The 18883-nt window shown below is 43.1% G+C and overlaps 1 protein-coding gene and 1 long non-coding RNA gene across 2 annotated transcripts; one reads left to right on the forward strand and one right to left on the reverse strand.

The window, feature by feature from the left end:
* Positions 1-124: 124 nt before the first annotated feature.
* Positions 125-5520, reverse strand: LOC117051712. The gene is made up of 5 exons (XR_004427205.1): positions 5449-5520; positions 4616-4739; positions 3561-3665; positions 1480-1553; positions 125-236 (listed from the first exon to the last, which is right to left on the reverse strand). It is a non-coding gene; the product is annotated as an uncharacterized LOC117051712 (long non-coding RNA).
* A 5762-nt stretch (positions 5521-11282) lies between these two features.
* On the forward strand, positions 11283-18619 carry PRR19 (proline rich 19). The gene is made up of 4 exons (XM_033158337.1): positions 11283-11393; positions 12429-13409; positions 14467-14636; positions 16938-18619. Exons 2-4 carry the CDS (start codon positions 12443-12445, stop codon positions 18117-18119), a joined length of 2319 nt encoding a protein of 772 aa, XP_033014228.1. The 5' UTR covers positions 11283-11393; positions 12429-12442; the 3' UTR covers positions 18120-18619.
* The last annotated feature ends 264 nt before the right edge of the window (positions 18620-18883 follow it).

Here is an 18883-nt window from a genome sequence, read left to right on the forward strand (position 1 = left end):
TTTACAATTAAATGTCAAAAAGTTTTATAAGCTGCTGCAAAGAACACAGTGGGCAGTTGTTATTATTTAAAGTTGTTAATAAAATAAATAAAAAGATGGCTCTCTACCAAGCACTTACCAGTCTTTGATTCTGCTGCAATGTCTGTAGTATGAACATCTGCATGTGTATTTTTGTCAGTTTTCTTTATATGTTCATGGTCTTTGGAAGTAAGCCCCATAGTGTTTATTTGCTTATTCTGCAACAAAAAGTTGTTTTCTATTAAATCTTAACATATCAAATAACACTCATAAAGAATTAAGAGGGGGCTTGTGAATCACGTGTATTTACTGAGTGGTAAAAGTGATCATATTAATTTAGATATTCTTAAATATTTCCACAATGGCAGTTATCATTTAGACAAATTACCAGTTAGTATATTCAGTTACGAGACAGTCCCGAGCCATACTTAATTATTTATTTTTCTCAGGAATCTCTCCTTTGGCTATAGAGTACAAAAGTACATGGAAATAATTTTGAACATGAGACTATTATGAAAGACCTTCAAAAGCAAACAGAAATTGAATTGCTGCAGTAATCATGACTTAAATGTATGAACATATTATATATTTGACTTTCAACTCAATGAAATAGCTACATAGTTTCCTCATGTCCAAAAGATTGTGTTGTCTGGGGCTGACTAGAATTCAAAACACCTAGAACAGAGGTTGTCAACCTGCTCCCTACCGCCCACTAGTGGGCGTTTCAGGATTCTAGGTGGGTGGTAAAGGGTTCTACAGTACAAGCTGAATCATCTTTCCATCGAGCACTGGTGTGCGGTAAGGAAATTTTACCATCAAGAAAGATGCATCAGTAAGCAGTTTGTACATAGCAGTTTCCTGTGTACAGCAGTACACACCTTCATGTGATACCATAATCTAAAGCAGTAGCTACTAACTATATTGGTTGTATACACAGATAGTGTGCAAGCTAGTGTCCGGCTGTGTTCTGTTCCCCTCCCCTCAATTAGTGTTTCCACATACCTTAAAAAAAGAAAAGAAAATGTTTTTCACAGTCTTTGAGTGTGTTGGCAAATAGTGTGGCTTTTGTGAACTAAAGATCACCCTGTCAGATGGGTAGCTTATCCTCAGTCTCCTACACATTTGATTCCAGAGTTTGTGTTGATTCCGGAGTTTGTTTCTTTGTTTCAGTTGTTTGTTTTGGTTCTTCTTTGTTTGAAAGTGTAATGTTATGAATACTGACTGCAAAAGTCAAATTGTTTTTCTGAAAGCTGATAATCCTGAACAATAAATCTCCACTCAAATAAAAAGTATGCCCCATCAAACCCTGCTATTATTAATATCTTTATTTCCATATCAGGGCAAACGCATGAAATGTTTCTCCAAACTATTTTGAGTCTATGTTTGCTAGAATCATCAGACAAACAAAAAAACAAACAAACAGAAATTGCAAATCACTTGAAATATCCAAAAGTATCTTACTTGATCAAGAGGGTACTTTTTTTGCTTTTCCTCTTTCCAGCTACTCAGGTTACATGGTGTTCTAAAAGATTTTACTGGAAATAAGAAGCAAACTAATATTTTAGAAATTAAAATATTATCACTGAACATATAAACCCAAGAAAGGAAGGAAGGAAGGAAGGAAGGATGTATTGTGCAATATATACACAAACTTTGGTACAGTATTTGTACCAGTCAATCATTTGGAGAAAGCTATAGCTCCAAACCATCCACTAAATTTCTCCAATACCAACCTCTGCCAGCCAGTTCTTCACGGTAATTTCCAGGAGTATATTTGCAAAAATGTGTAATAATAATAATAATAATAATAATAATAATAATAATAATAATAATAATTTATACCCCGTCCATCTGGCTGGGTTTCCCCAGCCACTGTTTCACCAATAGAAGGACATTTGGTAGCAAGAATTTAAATAAATAGAAACTGAACAGGCAGGTGGTTCTCCTTCAGTTTATGGAATGATAAAAACAATGATGCCTCTATAAATGTCTCTCTCTTGATTGATGTTTATGATGTTTAGAATATTTACTCTGCATCTTCACTTTTGTCTTGACTATGAATGCATCGTCACAGGAATGTATCCCATGATATTACACACTGTGTTGCCATGAAAAAGGAGTGAACATAGGAAACTGCTATATACCAAGTCAGACCATCTCTGTATTGTTGACATAGTCTGGCAGTGGCTCTCCAGGGGTCCAGACACAAGTCTTTCTCAGCTCTACCTGGAAATACCAGTGACTAAACCTGAGAGCTTTTCTGTGCAAAACACATGCTGTACCACTGAGCTCCAGACTTTCCTTATATGATAGGAATGTTTGAATATACAGTACATGGAATGAATGGGAATATAGGGACAATATGACAATAACCTCATTGCTGATACACTATTGAATTAATGAAACACCATTAGATACTCAGCTTTAGAATGAATGTAAAACCATTCTATAAGGGATGCGGGTAGCACTGTGGGTTAAACCACAGAGACTAGGGCTTGCCGATCAGAAGGTCGGTGGTTCGAATCCCGCAATGGGGTGAGCTCCCATTGCTTGGTCCCAGCTCCTGCCCACCTAGCAGTTTGAAAGCACATCAAAGTGCAAGTAAATAAATAGGTACCGCTCTGGCGGGAAGGTAAACGGCGTTTCCATGTGCTGCTCTGGTTCGCCAGAAGCGGCTTAGTGGCCATGCTGGCCACATGACCCAGAAGCTGTACGCTGGCTCCCTCAGCTAGTAAAGCGAGATGAGTGCCGCAACCCCAGAGTTGGACACGACTGGACCTAATGGTCAGGGGTCCCTTTACCTTTACCTAAAACCATTCTAATGCAAAAGATTAATTTTCAATAAAAAGAACACAGCAAAATTGCAACCTGATCTATGCACCAGAGTAGTACACAGTATAGCAACAGAACAGAGGTGGGGAACCAGTGACCCTCCAGTTGTTGTTGGACTCCATCTCCCATTAGCCCCAGCCAGTATGGCTAATGGTGAAGGATTACAGAAGCCATATCTAGAGGGCCACTCATTCCCCATCCTTGCAACAGAATATTCATATAGGTAGAGCAAAGGTAAATCCAGTATGAGACAGAAGGGCTACTAATAGTGATGAGCAAAATGAACCAATGTAGATGAGTTGGGCAACATTACAAATACTACATTTGTTACATTCATTAGCTGCCTCTCACAAAATTAATATAACTAAAGTAATAGATATGTCATTCACCAGAAAGAGATAAGTGCAGTCAACCATAGAGCACAGATCTTTCAGTTAGCTATGATGGCTAAATGGAATGCCCATGTTCAGCTATATGCTAAGTTGATTGAAGGGACAACAAAAAGGGAGGGGTATTGCCTTCATGCCCTGCTTGTGGGCTTCCCAGAAGTATCTGGCTGGGCACTGTGGGAAACAGGATGGTCTGTTCCAGCAGGATTTTTCTTAGACTTTCCTGCTGGTGAGGGGTGTGGCCTGCAAAGAGTTTTATGGCCCATATAGAGAGGCATGGAGGGCTGCATGTATTCAGGAATGACTATAGTAATCATTTACCTATAGATTTTGGTGTCCATTCCTCATCGGACTCAGAGGACTCATTTGTAGTTTTGGGAGGTTGCCGTGCATGATACATAAATGTTGGTTTAGGTGTAGGAAGACCTAATAAAAAATATCAGTTATAAGATACTATAAAAGTTGTTGTCTGCAAACATCTTATTGAAAGAATGCTTCCAGAAATTTGTCTCTGTTCAACTGATGTCAAATGCCAATAAAATACAAAATAATCAATGCTATGGTACTGTATTGTGCTATGGGAAAACCAGACCCTTCCCCCTCCCCCACTCCCCAGAATCTGTATCCATTGTGAGAGGCTTCAGATCACTTGCCACATAGTATACCTAGCGACAAGTTTTTGTTAAAATGAAAAAGTACTGTATCAGTGAAAGACAGATCTATCCTCTGCAGCCCACAACATGGGGGAGGTGTGGGGAAGGAGACAAATGTTTCAATGGTACTGTATCTTACAGAGCAATTCTAACAAACTCAAAAGTAAGCCCTATTGCTTTCAATTGGGGTCTACACCCAGGAAAGTGGATTGGATTGCAGCCAATGTGCAACTTAACTGATGCAACCCAGTAACTTAACCAAGCATATCAAGTGAAGACATGCTTGGAAAAGAATTTGAATCCAGACCTCCCAGGTACAATTTCAGCATTATTTCTAGTTACATACTTCTTTCATTAATCTCCCTTTGCCTTCTCTACTGGTCCTAATTCTACCTACAGAGTTCTAAATTTGTACCTTTTTACAAACATAGTTAATATATGGTGTAGTTGAGCTGAGCTTCAGGCTGTAATCATTGAGAGGCAAATAGATGCCGGTATGTTTTAGCCCTTGGAAACCTGACAGTTATACTTTTAAATACATGCTAAAATATATGCTTTGCTAACTTTAACATGTCACATAGATGAACCCTTTGAAGGTTACTATTTGATAAAGGTAAAATAAGGTGCTAGAGTGAACAATTCTTCAATTGTTCTTCAACTCAGATATCTTATTGCAGCTAAATAATCCATACTCCTTGCTTAATTTTCAGTAATTTCTCTCACCTAATTGAGTCATAAACTCATAGTTTTCTTTCATATTCTTATAACGAATTTTTTCCCATTCTCCCATTTCAGCCCATTGCTCTTTAGGGAAGTAGATGGCCAGCCCTTTAAAAGTATCTTCAGCCTAGTACACAAGAAGAAAGTGGGTATAGATTCACAATATCATGTGTTTAAATGTTTTACTTAGACGCAAGCACTTTACAAGCAAAGTGAAATCAATCAGTGAAATTATACACTTTAATCACACACATACATTTGCACACCAATTAATTGATGGGTCTATCAACAAGTTAAGTTGCTGGTGGGACTGCTCTTGAAAGTCCAGTTGTACAAGCTGAGCAGCTGCCAATACTTTACCATGTCCCTGAACCAGATCTATTTAAAGCAAAATTTAACTCTGGCTTTCCTGTCCTGTCTGCACCCACAGTTTCCAAATTGCATGGAAATTCTACACTACTTTGCCAACTCTTTGAATGACTGCTGCATGATATCAGGCATGGGCAACTACAGATAAAGTGTCATGTGACTGTAGCATGATTGTCAGTGTAGCCAAGGTCCCATCTTCATTGGCCTCTCCAGTAAGAACTGAGCTATGCGTGAGATCTTATTATTTTCACCTCTTAAATTATATATTATTTCCCCATTATTTTTATTTAATTAAAACATTTGTATGTGACTTCCCTAAGAACCTAAAGGTGGGCAACAGCAACACATCAGAATAAAAACAAGCCCGCAAAATTGCTAAAAGCAGCAAGTCTTCACTTGCAGAAGCATGCCACGTTTTAGGGTAGAAGGTCTCTTTACAGGATATTTGCTTACTCCAAATTCCTCACCTTGGGCTTCTGCCCCCTTTTCTTATGACTCGGCTTTTTGACCCTCTCTGTAGAACCCCTGACTCCGCAACTGTTTTTTGGGCTACCTGACCCCATCCTTCCCGCCTCAACACTTTTTGTAAGAAGAGAATCAGAAGGAGGTGGTGCCCCACTGGCTCCTTTCTCCAAGGTTTCTCCTTTCAGATCCCTGGAATCATTCTCCAAGAGATCTGCCCTACTGGGAACAGGCCATTCAGCCTCAGTTGCCCTATTCCCTGGGGTTTCGTTCTTATCAGATGCCTCTCTCCTCATCCCTCCTGTTTCTCTCCTGCTGGAACTGCCTCTGCCCTCTTGCCCTTGGCATTCATCATCCCAGAGCATCTCTTGCCCCAGCCCCTGAGCTTCTGCCCCAGGAGGTATTTCTTCCCACAATCCCTGGGCTCCTGCCCCAGCTGGCATTTTCTGCCCTCTTTCCTGGGCTTCTGTCCCAGTGGGCATCTCACCTCCAGATGCCATTTCTCTCCCCCCCCCCCCCAGTTCCCAAACTTTAGCTCAGTTTAATAATCTCTCCCTCCTCAGTCTCCATCCATCCCAGCCAACTTTCTTTCTCCGCTTTTCTCCCTCAGCCGAAACTGGGCATTTCCTCCTTTAATCTTGGGGGGGGGGGGAGTGTTTCAGCCCTAGACGTTGGGCTTCCCTGCTCTACACGCAACGAGGGAACAGTTTAAACTTCGCCCCTCTCTTAAATCCTCCCCGCCACAGCCGAGCCTTTTCGCTCAGCCCCACAGAGCTATCTCCTTCCCTCAGCGAGAGGGAAAAGGCGCCAAAAATCTCGCGAGCCAATGGGCGACAGGAGCTGGTGAGCTGCAGCCAATCACCGGGCAGCGCGGGAAATTTCTCTCTTTTTTACAGGTGTCTCACAGCCAGGGTGCTGAGTTCGTTGGTATTGGTTGCTGTTGTTTTTTTTTTACCTCAGGCAAGAGGGTGGGGGGAGGGGCAAGTGTAGGAAAGCGGAGAATCTTCTATCCTGAGGCAAATGTCTCCTGGTGTTGCTAGGAAGGGGATCCACGATTTAATGGGAAATGAATACCAGTCGTAGTAGTACTGGGGGTGGGGGAGGATGGTCTCCAGAAAGAGCTGGTAGAGGGAAGCTGGAAACCAGAGTTTGAAATAAACCTGTCACAAAGGAGGGCATGCCTCTGAGCACGTGCAAAGTACCTTTCCCCCTTGCCACTGAGTAGCCACCACAGGCAGCACCCCACACATCTGGGACTGAGGAAAAGCTGGCATAATAATAATAATAATAATAATAATAATAATAATAATAATAATAATAATAATAATAATGGCTTGAACCCCATCCATCAGACTGGGTTGCCCCAGCCCCTTTGGGCAGCTTTCAACAAAATATAAAACACATAGAGAAACACCAGACATTAAAAACTTCCGCATATAGGGCTTCTTTTCCCAGATGTCTGCAAGAAGTGCCATGGTTGTTTATCTCTCTGACATCGAATGGGAGGGTGTTCCAAATTCGTATAACACACAGGAATGCCATATTCCCTTGACTATGAGGGGAACAGGGAAAGTAGGCAGGAAAAAGGACTTCAATGATGTGATTGATTTTTGGAGCTGTTTCCGCTGCTTTTTACATTGCGTTGCCATACATCTGGCACCATTTTTACACCTGGAAACCAAGACATGTCGGGAATTTTCCTGATGTGTGATGAGCCTAGCTTGAAGCTATGACCCATGTGCTTTGCTTTTTCTTTTTTTCAGAACAGGAGCAAGGAGTTGTAATGATTGAAGCACTCTCTTTGATAGGAGGCCAATAAAAACACATGGCTCTTTTGTCTTTAATAGTTAGGTAGATGGAAAAGCTTCAGCAGGTGCAAGGTTGCTCAAGCCTGAAGCATCATGAAGTGACCATCTGGACCAGCTGAAATTCCTCTCCATCACACAACTCTTAAAGGCACTTATTTCCAGAAGCGTGAGATGGAAATCTTTAGCATTATCTCAAAAGGCCACTGGGTTCCACTGCAGCTCCACCAACCAAAGAGTGGCCTATCCAAAGATTGGCAGGAGAAATCCTCCTTCCAAGGTGTTTTTTAAAGTCACCGGTTTGTAGTGAAAGCCAACTAATGTCTTCAGTTCCAGCACTGATATAGCATTCATCCAGCAATTTGCAACGACCTGTATGTCCCAAGGGAACTGGTTTGCCTCCCCTACCAATTACTAACAACAAAGAACAAGTTTTAATTTGTGACATAGCTACCTCTGGTTAAAATAACTAGACCCCCCTCTTTTAAGAAGAGAAATATTTATGGGCAGTTGCATTTTTAAATCAGTAGCGGTTGATATTGCTCAAAAACAGTAGTGATCTGAAGCCAAGCCACCTGCCTCACAAGATTTCCTATTTTTCAGGGTGCAATTTTCAAGGTCACTGTCACCCTTATGCTTAAGGAATAAAAATCTTTAAATCTCCCTTTAGAAACTGTGAAAGTGAGCGTGGCAAGGGGGCAAAAAGACATTGTTATACAAGGGGGTTAATTGCAAATGATCACAGATAAACTATTCCACTCATAATGGGGACTGATTTCAACACCTCAGCTGTTGGGGTGAAGGAAGATACTACTATTAACTAGGAAAAGAAGGGGGTGCTCATGAAAACATGATTTCCTTATGACTTTGTATGCTCTAGGGTGGGATGGCAAAGCTGAAGGCTACATCTGGCCCACAAAGCTGCATCTAGCAGTCAACAAAGCTTTGCAAAATCGGAACTTTTTCTAAGGCTAGACCCCAAATGAATTCATTGAAATAATCACAGTACAGTACTTTTGGAAACAAGCCATTATATTTTTAAAGGACATTAGGACATTGCTAATGTAATACTGCATGATCGTCTGTAAGAAGAAACTGATGAGGGCACTGTGATTTAAGAAATTGGTTTGGAGCATTATCAGGCAAAGACTGAGCTATGGCCGTAAAAAGAGAAAGAACAGAAGCTAAACAGGCCCACTGAAATATTAATGGGTCTGAAAATTAATCTCAACATTATAACCCTTTGTGGTCTCTTGAATAAAATATTTATTAAATACCCTGGATGGAGGCTCTGAGTTTTTATTACTATAGTGATAATAAATTACATTCATCATTGTATGTAAACAAGGCTTCCATTGTTCAAATATTGATATATAAAGATTAAACCCACTAGACAGCGATGTTCAATTTTATTAGTACCGTATAGTTGGGCAACTCATCTTAGCAACAGCCAAGCATGAAACATTTTTTTAAAAGTTCAGATCATTCTAGAAATAAATTACTAAGGAGTATACATATCCTGTATGAGGAATTATCAAAACCCTAAATACTAAAAACTTTTTAAATACTATGATATACACTGGGCTAGATTTTTTAAAAAAATTAAACAGGGATTGTTGCAAAATCAGATAAGGGATTGGCTCAAACCTTGCTTCCAGTGTCCTGCATTCCAATATGAGATGCATCATAAACCAAGGAGGATAGCTTATTATAAATATTTCCATCTTGCCAATCCAAACATAATTATGCTGTAACATTAAGGGTAACAGCAACACAAGAGCCCATATTTTCACAGTCTGATAACCTAAGTAATTTCCCTTCTCTGCCTCTCTTTCAGTTCACTACATGAAAAAATAATATGTGCTCTGGAATGACTTTTTCCAGGTGATTGCGTTAGAATTAGGGTGCTTTCACAAACTGCTCAAAAAGCACCTTTTAGCCTCTCTCACCTGCTATCTATGTGCATGTGTACAAGATTGTAATGCACACTGCAAGTAAAAAAGCAACATGGACAAAAAATATGGTTCACAGGACACAGGGAAAGTGTTTAAGAAATCTCATCCTTTGCCACACCATTGATCAAATTCCCAACCTTTTCCTAGTGGGGAAGCATTTTCAGCCTGAAGGCCACCTTCCTTTCTGGGGCAAATTCCAAGGGCTACATGCCACTGGTGGGTCAAGCCAAAAGTCAAAGTGGAAAAGCGATGAATGTAAATTTTACATTTTTATAGCAAGCTTATTTCTACACACACACACACACACACCCCTCTCTCTGTCCTCCATCCAGACAAGCAAGGAGCATCACCAGAGTGCAAAAACAAATTCTAGCCAGGCAAAAATACTCAGGGATGTAAAGCAGAGCTGGTGAGGGTTGTGACCTGGGCAGAGAGGATATTGCAAGGCAGGGTGTGTGTAGCCTGGGGACAGTCCCAAGGGCCAGAGATATGCCTGGAAGGCTGCATTTCACCCCAGGATCCCTACCTGAGCTAGAATGTAAGCATAGATAGGAGAGTCCAGTATATGCAAAGTTATTTAACTGTATTAACAAAATGTTTGCAGCATGGGTGTAGCCAAGGGGTGGGCAGGGGGGCATCTGCCCTCCCTAGATCAAGTAAAACAATAGAAATAACTAACTGACCAATCACATTGGTTTTGCTCCCTAACAAAAATCCTGCCCCCCCCCTCAACAAAAATCCTGGCTACGCTCATGATTTGCAGTGCTTGCCAGTTATTCAGTACCTTGCCATTCAGTGGGCAGAAAACTAAATGGTGCAAACAGGTTTACTGCTTAGCGAGCAGTTGGGCAGACTACTGCCTGCACACTTTTCTCCACATGTAATCTCCGACCATGAGTTGAAGGCTTCACCATGGGTATCCCAACCCCCCCTTTTTTAAAAAAGAAAAGCTTAGGGAAAGGGGGCAGACTGCTACAAGCCCCCAGCTATACCGGTAATTACAATGTATGTCAGAAGATGAACAACTAGGAGGGGGGGGGGGAAGCTGTACCTATTGAAATTCCCATTGTTTATGGAACAGAGAGGCCACGTCCTGTTTTGCTTGTCAATATTAAATTCACGAGGCAGAGTGATAATGAGGCTTGGTGCATTGTGAATCAAGTTCGATAAATGGTTTGTTTTGTCACTTGGCAGAAAAGAAGCGTAGCCAAGGGGGCAACTGCCCCCCAAAGATAAAGTAAAACAATAGAAATATTTAACTGACGAATCACTTCGGTTCTGCCCCCCTAATGAAAGTCCTGCCGCCCCTAACAAAAATCCTGGCTACGCCCATGGGGGCTCTGATTTTAGTCGGCATTTATTATTATTATATTTATTTGTATCCTGCCTTTTTTCAGATGGGGAAAATGATGTAAAATGAGAACTGCTAAATGCATGGGGGAGCGCCTACACAACACAAAACACTGTTGCTGTATGTAGGTTTTATTTTATTTGTTTTTTATCTCATATTTTGCAAATGTACATCCAGTTTTTCCCCCATTAAATTTTTGGGGGCCCCCCAAGAGAGTGGCCCTAAACTATAGGTTGTTTAGCTTATACGTAAATCTGGCACCGGATTTGGGTGACTGAAAATGAGCACATAATAATTGCAGAACAGCCCTTTGCCAAGGCGCTCCCAGTCCCTCAAAAGCGCATCTTCACCTGTCCCACCCAGATGGTACAGGAGCGTAGCGACCGATAGCTTCCTGCAGCCAATCAGAACAGAACTGCGCCGCATTGCGACCAATCCACGCCAAGCGGGGCGGGGCGCGGCTAAGCCCAAGGGCGGGCGTGGAACTTGGGCTTCCGTAGCAGCTCGGGAAGCGCGGGAAAAGAGACTGAGAGTCGCCTGGGCGCTTCTCGCGCTTCGGGCAGCCGCATCGGGACAACCGCCTCTGCACGAGGGGAGGCAGGCCCGGGGGTGGGGGGTGCTTGCCCCGCCCATCCAGCTTCCGCGAGGGAAGCGTGAGTGAGTCTGTTAGGCGGTTGGAGGAAAGATGTTGTTGGGGGCAAGATTGAGGGTTGGAAAAATTAGGAAAAATTAGGGTTTGAAGTGTGGGGAGGGGGAGATGCCATAAGAGGAGAGGTCTTTCTTCGCTATTACCCGTTTCCCCTGTTGAGATGCAGCAGAGCCCCTGAACAGCCCCACTGGTGAGTAAAAAGGGCATTGTACGTTCTCAGAGGCACTCTTGTCATTCCTCTTTAAAAAGAAAAAGAAAAAGGACGGGCCTTGGGTGGTTGCAGCCAGCTAAGTTCTACCCAACAGTGTGTTCATTGATATGAGCAGCCCCAACTTTTGCCCATTAATTGCAGTGGGTCTGCTCTGAAGTAGGTCTAACATTGGACATAGCCCACATTCCAATGAGCCCATGTTCATTTCTGAAACCCCACAGTTGGTAGGTGTTCGTTTTTTTTAAATCAAGAAAAACTTTATTTAAAAAAACCCTGTGCTGACTATTGATGCAATTATGTACATATTTAAAACTGCATATTGCCTGGTGCTGACTTTGAGATGGACAATGTGTGTGTGTATAGTTTGCCAAGAAGAAAAGAAAAGAAAACAACACCCACCCAAGGGCACAGCAGAATGACCAGCACACCATGATTACTCTCTGCCTGGAATTATCTTAGCTGTTTAAGTGAAAAGAATAATCTTACTCTGAATTTATTTTTGACACTGGGAGGGCTGGTTAGTAACATATGTGGTGTTTCATTAAAACTGCAAAGGATTTTGTAGCATCTTTAAAGGCTAGCAGCTTTATTGTGTTACAAGATTTTGTTGATTAGAGTCTACATAATCAAATATGTGATTGATGCATACCATCACTTCTGTGGGTATATAGGAACTTAGGAATCTACCTGGTACTGAGTTGGACCCATTGGTCCATTTAGCTGTCTAAACACTGACTTGCCATGGCTCTCCAGCATTTTAGATGAGAACATTCCCTGCCCTATCTGGAAATGTCTGGAACTTTCTGCATGCAAAGCAGTTGCTCTACCCCTGAACTGTGGCCCTACCCTGTGCATGTGTGTGTAATAACATACAAACTCATGCCAGCTCACAGACAAAAAACAAGGGACAGCAGCTTTTGCCGTAGTTTCATGTCTGTTACTTTCCCAGATGAGAATAAGAATCTAAACCTAGCATCTTGGGTGCTGTTTTCCACTGTATCTGCTTATTCTCAGGAGCTCCTTTCAGTATGAATCCTTGTGGCAAGGGAGAAGAAGGCAAGCAGACTTCAGCCAGCTCTGGCTTACCCTGTTCTTCCCGTCACCTGAGAGCATCCCCAACAGAGCAGCATAGCATCGAGGAGAAAACTGCCAGGGTCAAACGCCGCCGAACAAGACGAGAGCGCAACTATGTCAAGTTTGGCAGAAATGCTACTGATAGGATCCCAGAACAAAGGCCCAACCGCAGGGCGCTACAGAAGACGCTGCCCCCTTTCTGGAGCTCCCAGTTTAACACCTGTGCTAAGTCAACTCCCATCAGACCCATCAAAGGCACCTGTGTTGCCAAACCTCTGATTATAACACAGAACAGACTCTCTCAGCCCTTTGGCATGTTTAACAGGGAGGTGAAATCAGTTGACATAGAGAGATTGTTGAGCCCCAGAGCTGAGCAAGAGGTCCTGGAGATCACTCCTATACAAAGAGACAGTGGCATGGAGATGCTGCTGGAAGAAGAGATCCAGTCCTGTGACACTGATCAGAAATCTATTCCCAGCGATCAGTTGAGATGCAGTGGAAAGGACCCACGTGGAGTGAATAAGGACTCTACATCGATCACACAGCATCTTGTGGCCACCCCAGGGGCATCCCAGCCTTTAGCTGCACCTGCGGTTGTGGAGTTCAATCAAGAGGATTTGGAAACTGAACCGTTTCGGGACAATGCCTTGATGGATTTGAATGAAAAGGAAAACGTCCCTCCCGTCCCCACAGCAGAAACTGAGTCAGGCAAAGGCAAATCTCCAGTAAGGGAATTAGCCCAGGACCTGCAAAAACTCTTGGACCTCAAGGCAATATTCCCTGGGCGTAACTTAATCGGGGAAACGCGCCAGGCTGTTATTAATATCCTGCTGGAACAGAAGAAAACACTCCCAGATTTATCTGCCTTGGCGCTGCTCAAGAAGTCTGCAGGTGGTTGTAACACTGACACGGCCCATGCAGGTAAGGGGCTTGTTGAGGCTACAGCATAAGTATGAACTGCGTGAAGCAGCTTGGCTCAAGCTAATTGCCATAAATATTGAAAATGAGCAGTTTTGTGAAATATTGCAGTAGTGAAAACAGGAAGTGTAGAAGCCCTGCTTTTGCTTTTGGCCACCATTTTTTAAAGACCACGCAAGCAAGTGATGAATGGACTTTAAAAAAAATAATCCTGCACTTTCTGAGATGTTTTCCTTCGCAGGCTTCTCATTGTCTTTCATATTCTGGGCTGGGGAGCTTTGTCCTATTAGGGGTTTATTTGACATGGAAAAGGTTAGATGGAGGGGACAACAGATGGTGGGTAGGGTTGGTAGAAAACTGAACCCAAATTGAGCACATTGTAGGATTGCATAGCACATTTCCCTTCTCTTTGCCAAATCTCCCATTTGTTTGGGCTTTTTCCTGTTCACCCCTCCACTTCCATTAGCACAGGGTTTGAAATGAGGCCTCAACCGATAGTTGCAGAAGGCTGCACTAAATTAGGCCACAGCCAACTTTAAAACTTTTCATGGTGGCCTGACCTCCTTCACTGCTGAAGGCAACCTGAACCTTCCTTTACTGTTCAGGGAGCTAACTGCAGCATTATTCTAGATTCAGGTAGGTAGCCGTGTTTGTCGGACGCAGTCTAAATATATATATAAATTTTTTTTTTAAAAAAAATGTCCAGTAGCACCTTAGAGACCAACTAAGTTTGTTCTTGGTATAAGCTTTCGTGTGCATGCACACTTCTTCAGATACACTGAAACAGAAGTCACCAAACCCTTATATATAGTGGGCGGGTGGGGTGGGGTTTTTTTTCTCCCTCACTGTCAAAATATAGACCATAAGCTTCTTGCTGCAGGGGCTTGTCTTGTTTTACTTTCCAGCTCTCCCTACCCTGCTGCGTTGCTTTGCACAGCACAATGGACTTGTATGTCATCCTCCAGAAGGACAAATTAACTTTGCCCTTACTGTACTCACATTTGTAAGCTTTTGATTCCACATGGGATTTTGTGTGTTCATTTGTTCTGTCGTCCTTCAGATTTCAAGAGCCCACCTGACAGGGACCAGAAGGAGTTGCTATTGGAACAGATGTCTAGCAGTGGCAGCAGAAACTCTGACCAGGAGATTTCTCTGAAAAAACAGAGAGGACAAGCACAATTCTTCTCGAGTAGCTTTTCTCCCTGTCCTGTACATACAGTTATAAGAATGGTGAGCACCAGAATGTGTTAAGATAGTTCGAAAGGTCAGGTTGGTTTGAAAAGAACGTGTTTAAACACTGGGAAGCTATTACTATCATCATCATCATTATTACTATTAAATTTATTGTCACTTTTTCTCTGCCACGGCAATTCAAGGTGACTTCCAGAAAGACACAAAACAAAACCCTCATACATACATTAAAAGCAAGTGGGGAAAATACATTAAAACATCCCACATTATAGATGTATTTGAGCTGTAAAAAATATGTTTATTTATTTTCTTATATATATTGTACAGGGTGAGTCTTTTAAAAGAGGCCCCGTGGAACATGTGTGCTCTGTATCCACGGGGCCTCTTTTAAAGGACTTACCCTGTATATCCTGCCTTCCTTCTGTGGAAGGAAGGAAAGAGGTGGTGTACATGTAGTAATCATAGAATTGTAGAGTTGGAAGGTACCTCAAGGGTCATCTAGTCCAACCCCCTGCAATGTAAGAATCTAGAGTGGATCATACATGACAGATGACCACCCAACCTCTGTTTACTAACCTTCAAAGGATGAGATTCCACTGCCCTTGGTGGACCTGTCAAACAGCTCTTACTGTCAGAAAGTTCTTCCTGGTGTTTAATTGGAATCTCCTTTCTTGGAACTTGAGGCCATCGGTTCGAGTCCTATTCTCCAAAGCGGGAGAGAACAAGTTTGCTCCATTCTCCATGTGACAGCCCTTTAGATATTTGAGGATAGCTATCATATCTCCTTATTTACCAGGCTAGGTAAAGGTAAAGGGACCCCTGACCATTAGGTCCAGTCGCAGACGACTCTGGGGTTGCGGCGCTCATCTCACATTATTGGCTGAGGGAGCCGGCGTACAGCTTCTGGGTCATGTGGCCAGCATGACTAAGCTGCTTCTGGCTAAACAGAGCAGTGCACAGAAACACCGTTTACCTTCCCGCCAGAGTGGTACCTATTTATCTACTTGCACTTTGACGTGCTTTTGAACTGCTAGGTTGGCAGGAGCAGGGGCCGAGCAACGGGAGCTCACCCCATTGCGGGTATTCAAACCGCCGACCTTCTGATCAGCAAGCCCTAGGCTCTGTGTTTAACTCACAGTGCCACCTGCGTCCTGGCTAAATCATACCCAATTCCCTCCACTGTTCCTCATAAGGCTTGGTTTCCCTTGATCATCTTGGTCACCCTCCTCTGCACACATCCAGCCCACATTTTACCAGCTTCTCTGCAAGAATATCATCGGGGACTTTGTCAAAAGTCTTACTGAAATCATACGCTACGTCCACACCATTCCCTTGATCCACAAAGCTTGTAACCCTTATCAAAATAAAAGAAATGTGAATCATCTGGCATGATTTGTTTTTGAGAAACGCATACTAGGTCTTAGTAAACACTGCATCCTTTTCTAATTGCTCACAGTCTGACTGTTTCATTTTTCTGTTCTTGGACCATTCCTGGTATTGATATCAAGTCACTCAAACCTTATTGTCCCCAGGAGGGTGGTGGCCTCTTGTGCTTTCAGACCACACTCTGAGTTCCAGGTGTAAGTGTCCATTTAAGAATGGCTTCAAGACCACTGCCCGGTTTTTATGCCCATGTGAACATGCAGTGTGTGAAGCAGCCCTCAGGTTTCCACAAGCGAACAGCTGGAAACATCACATTCCCTTAAGCACTTTGGGCTGATTGCCTTAGGGGTGCCTTTACAAATAAATCCATTGACAGTAGACAAACCCAAGGAGGATGCTCAGTTGCACTCTCACCTAATCCTTTGCCAAAGAACTGCATGTCTGACTACCAGGCTGTTGTGAGCACTGTTTGTTCTAGGATGGGAGGTTAATGGTACTGAGACTAACTTCAAAACTTGCCAAATAATACCTAAGCCTATTTCATCCAGTTCCCAAGCATTTACAAAAGGTCACATCACATCAGTAGTTTTTATTTGGAGGGCCCACAGCGGGTCATTCTCATCTTCTGATCCAGAGATCCTACACTGTTTGGCCCCTTTTATGCAGCAATATTCTTGCCAGCTACCAAGTACAAGAGCTGCAAAGCTCTACTGGGTTCCAACCCACCATCAAGAAGATGTCGATCTAGTCTTGATCTGTTGTTGTTTTTTACTTATCCCAGAAGCCTTTAGAATTGGCTTAGTGTGGAATGAATCAAAATTAGCCTTAGAAGTTGAAATGGAACATTTGTAAGAGCATGTCACAAGTATATACATTCCACTGAGAAGCAGAGATAATCTGTCCCTATCTAATCATGCTCTTTCCTTTATCTTGCCTACTTGTTGTTTCCCTGTGCAGGCAGAAGAGAAGACCACCCAAAGAGAAGACTTCAGATCCTTTGTTGAGCCGCAGGCATGTAGCCAGCAAAGCTTTCACTTGACAGCAGTTCAGCCACACTCCCATCGTTCATCTGCACCTTCCCAGCATGTGAATTTAGCCAGGAGCTCCTTTGCTTCAGAGGAACAACATATTTTGCATGATGCTTTATTCAGAACTGCTCGGCGTTGGGAGCAAGGATTAGGGGAAGCCTTCTGTGAGTCCAGAAGCAGGCAAGAGAGGTCTGAAGTAGCCAGTAGACTAAGCACAAAGAAGCGTGCTTCCAAAAGGCATTACCTGCCTTTCTCTACCTATGATTCCTTGGGTTCAGTCAATCTGAGCGTGGATGGCAAAGGCTCCGGCCATTACTTCTTGACTGATCCTCAGCAACATTCCTGTGTCTATGAATTAAGCCCAGATCAATGGAATTTACTAGAGATGGAGCCCACTCCATTCCACAGCCCGCATCCTTCGCAGGAGCCGTGCAATTGCCAGCCTCTGGATTTGGGGCTCAGGCCCACGGAGAGAGCTGCCTCTGAGTCTCAGACTTCCTTTGATGTCTTAAGAAGCATCTGGAGCCCTAAAGCTCCCAGTAAGGGAGCCAAACTCCCTGTGTCCCAAGCTCTGGGCTTCCCTTGTCTGGCTCACCAGCCAGCCACTTCCAGAGAGCTGAACTCAGAACAAGGGCAGCCAAATGAGTTTCTTCAGCTGTACAGCATCGTCCCTCAGCAGCACTGCTCTTCCTACTGGCAGAATCCTCAGCAAGACAGATATATGCTCAGCAAACACCCACCACACGGGACTGGGTTGTTCTCAGTACTGGCAAAACCCAGAGCCTTCTGCCCAAAAGTTTCTGTAGAGCAAGGAAGAACCTCAAATAGTTACCACTTCAGCGGACTGGCAGAGGCCTCCGAAAGAATGCAAAGAAACAGAGACAAAGGGTGCTGCAGATCCAGGAGCCAGACTTGTGATCTGAAGCGGCTGCTTCAAATGGAAGAAGCCCAGCAGCAGCAGCTGCAGTTTTTCCAGCAGCTGCCTATGTCGTATTTCCCCCCCTCCGAGGCTCTAGAGAACAGGAACTCCCCTGAATGCGCCTTGCAAGGCCATCTGTTGGGACAGTCCACCCCGGAGCCCTGGGCTTTCCCCCGAATGAAGTTGTACTGAAAGGGTGTGGGGAGCCAAATTTCTGAATGAGAGAGGCTTGGAAAACAAGTGGATGCTTGATTGGTATGAAAAGGAAAGCCAAGGTGATCACTTGGAAGGGCCATTTGCTACTTTTTACCTAAAATCACAACACACCTCCCCAAGAATCCAGAGAACTGTAGTTCACCCCTCACAGAGCTACAATTTCCAACACTTTTAACAAGCTGCAGTTCTCTGCATTCTTTGTGGTGTGTGTGCAAACACACACTCACATAGTTCTGTGATTTCTTTTTATTTAAAGCACATTTGTTTTGGGCCACTTAGAAGGCACAAAACTTTTCTCTGTCCTATTCCAGGTATGACAGCCGATCCTTTGCAAACATGAAGCATAGGTTTGTTGTCTCAATGTACCCAACATGACACATTGGATAAAGTCACCTGTTTCCATTAGATTGCCATATTTCAAGAAAGTAAAACTGTTCCTTCACTTTTTCTTTTTTTTAAGAGAGAGAAGGGAATTAATCGAGGCCTTGAATGTTTTGCTAGCGTAGGAATAAAAATAAATCTGAATCGTAAAAGTTGAATGTGAAGTTCTTTACTACCCCTCTGTGCTAACTTTACATTTTGCTTTGGATTATGCCTGTGATGCTACTCACATAGTTCCTTCTCTACATGAGCTGCATCCTCTTGGGATCGTGAACTGTTCTTTGGCATACGTTGTTTTGCTTTTGTTTGGTTACACTGATGACATTGCTGAAAACATTGGGAGGGAGAAGGGCCTATTA

The sequence above is a fragment of the Lacerta agilis genome, chromosome 8 (genome assembly GCF_009819535.1).
Source record: "Lacerta agilis isolate rLacAgi1 chromosome 8, rLacAgi1.pri, whole genome shotgun sequence".
Lineage (NCBI taxonomy): Eukaryota > Metazoa > Chordata > Lepidosauria > Squamata > Lacertidae > Lacerta > Lacerta agilis.

What these genes read in the sequence shown, in the direction of transcription:
- PRR19 (XM_033158337.1), top strand. Translation starts at nt 12,443, where the DNA reads ATGAATCCTTGTGGCAAGGGAGAAGAAGGCAAGCAGACTTCAGCCAGC. An exon ending in CACTGACACGGCCCATGCAG is followed by an intron (nt 13,410 to 14,466) that starts GTAAGGGGCTTG and finishes GTCGTCCTTCAG; the next exon opens with ATTTCAAGAGCCCACCTGAC. An exon ending in TACATACAGTTATAAGAATG is followed by an intron (nt 14,637 to 16,937) that starts GTGAGCACCAGA and finishes TTCCCTGTGCAG; the next exon opens with GCAGAAGAGAAGACCACCCA.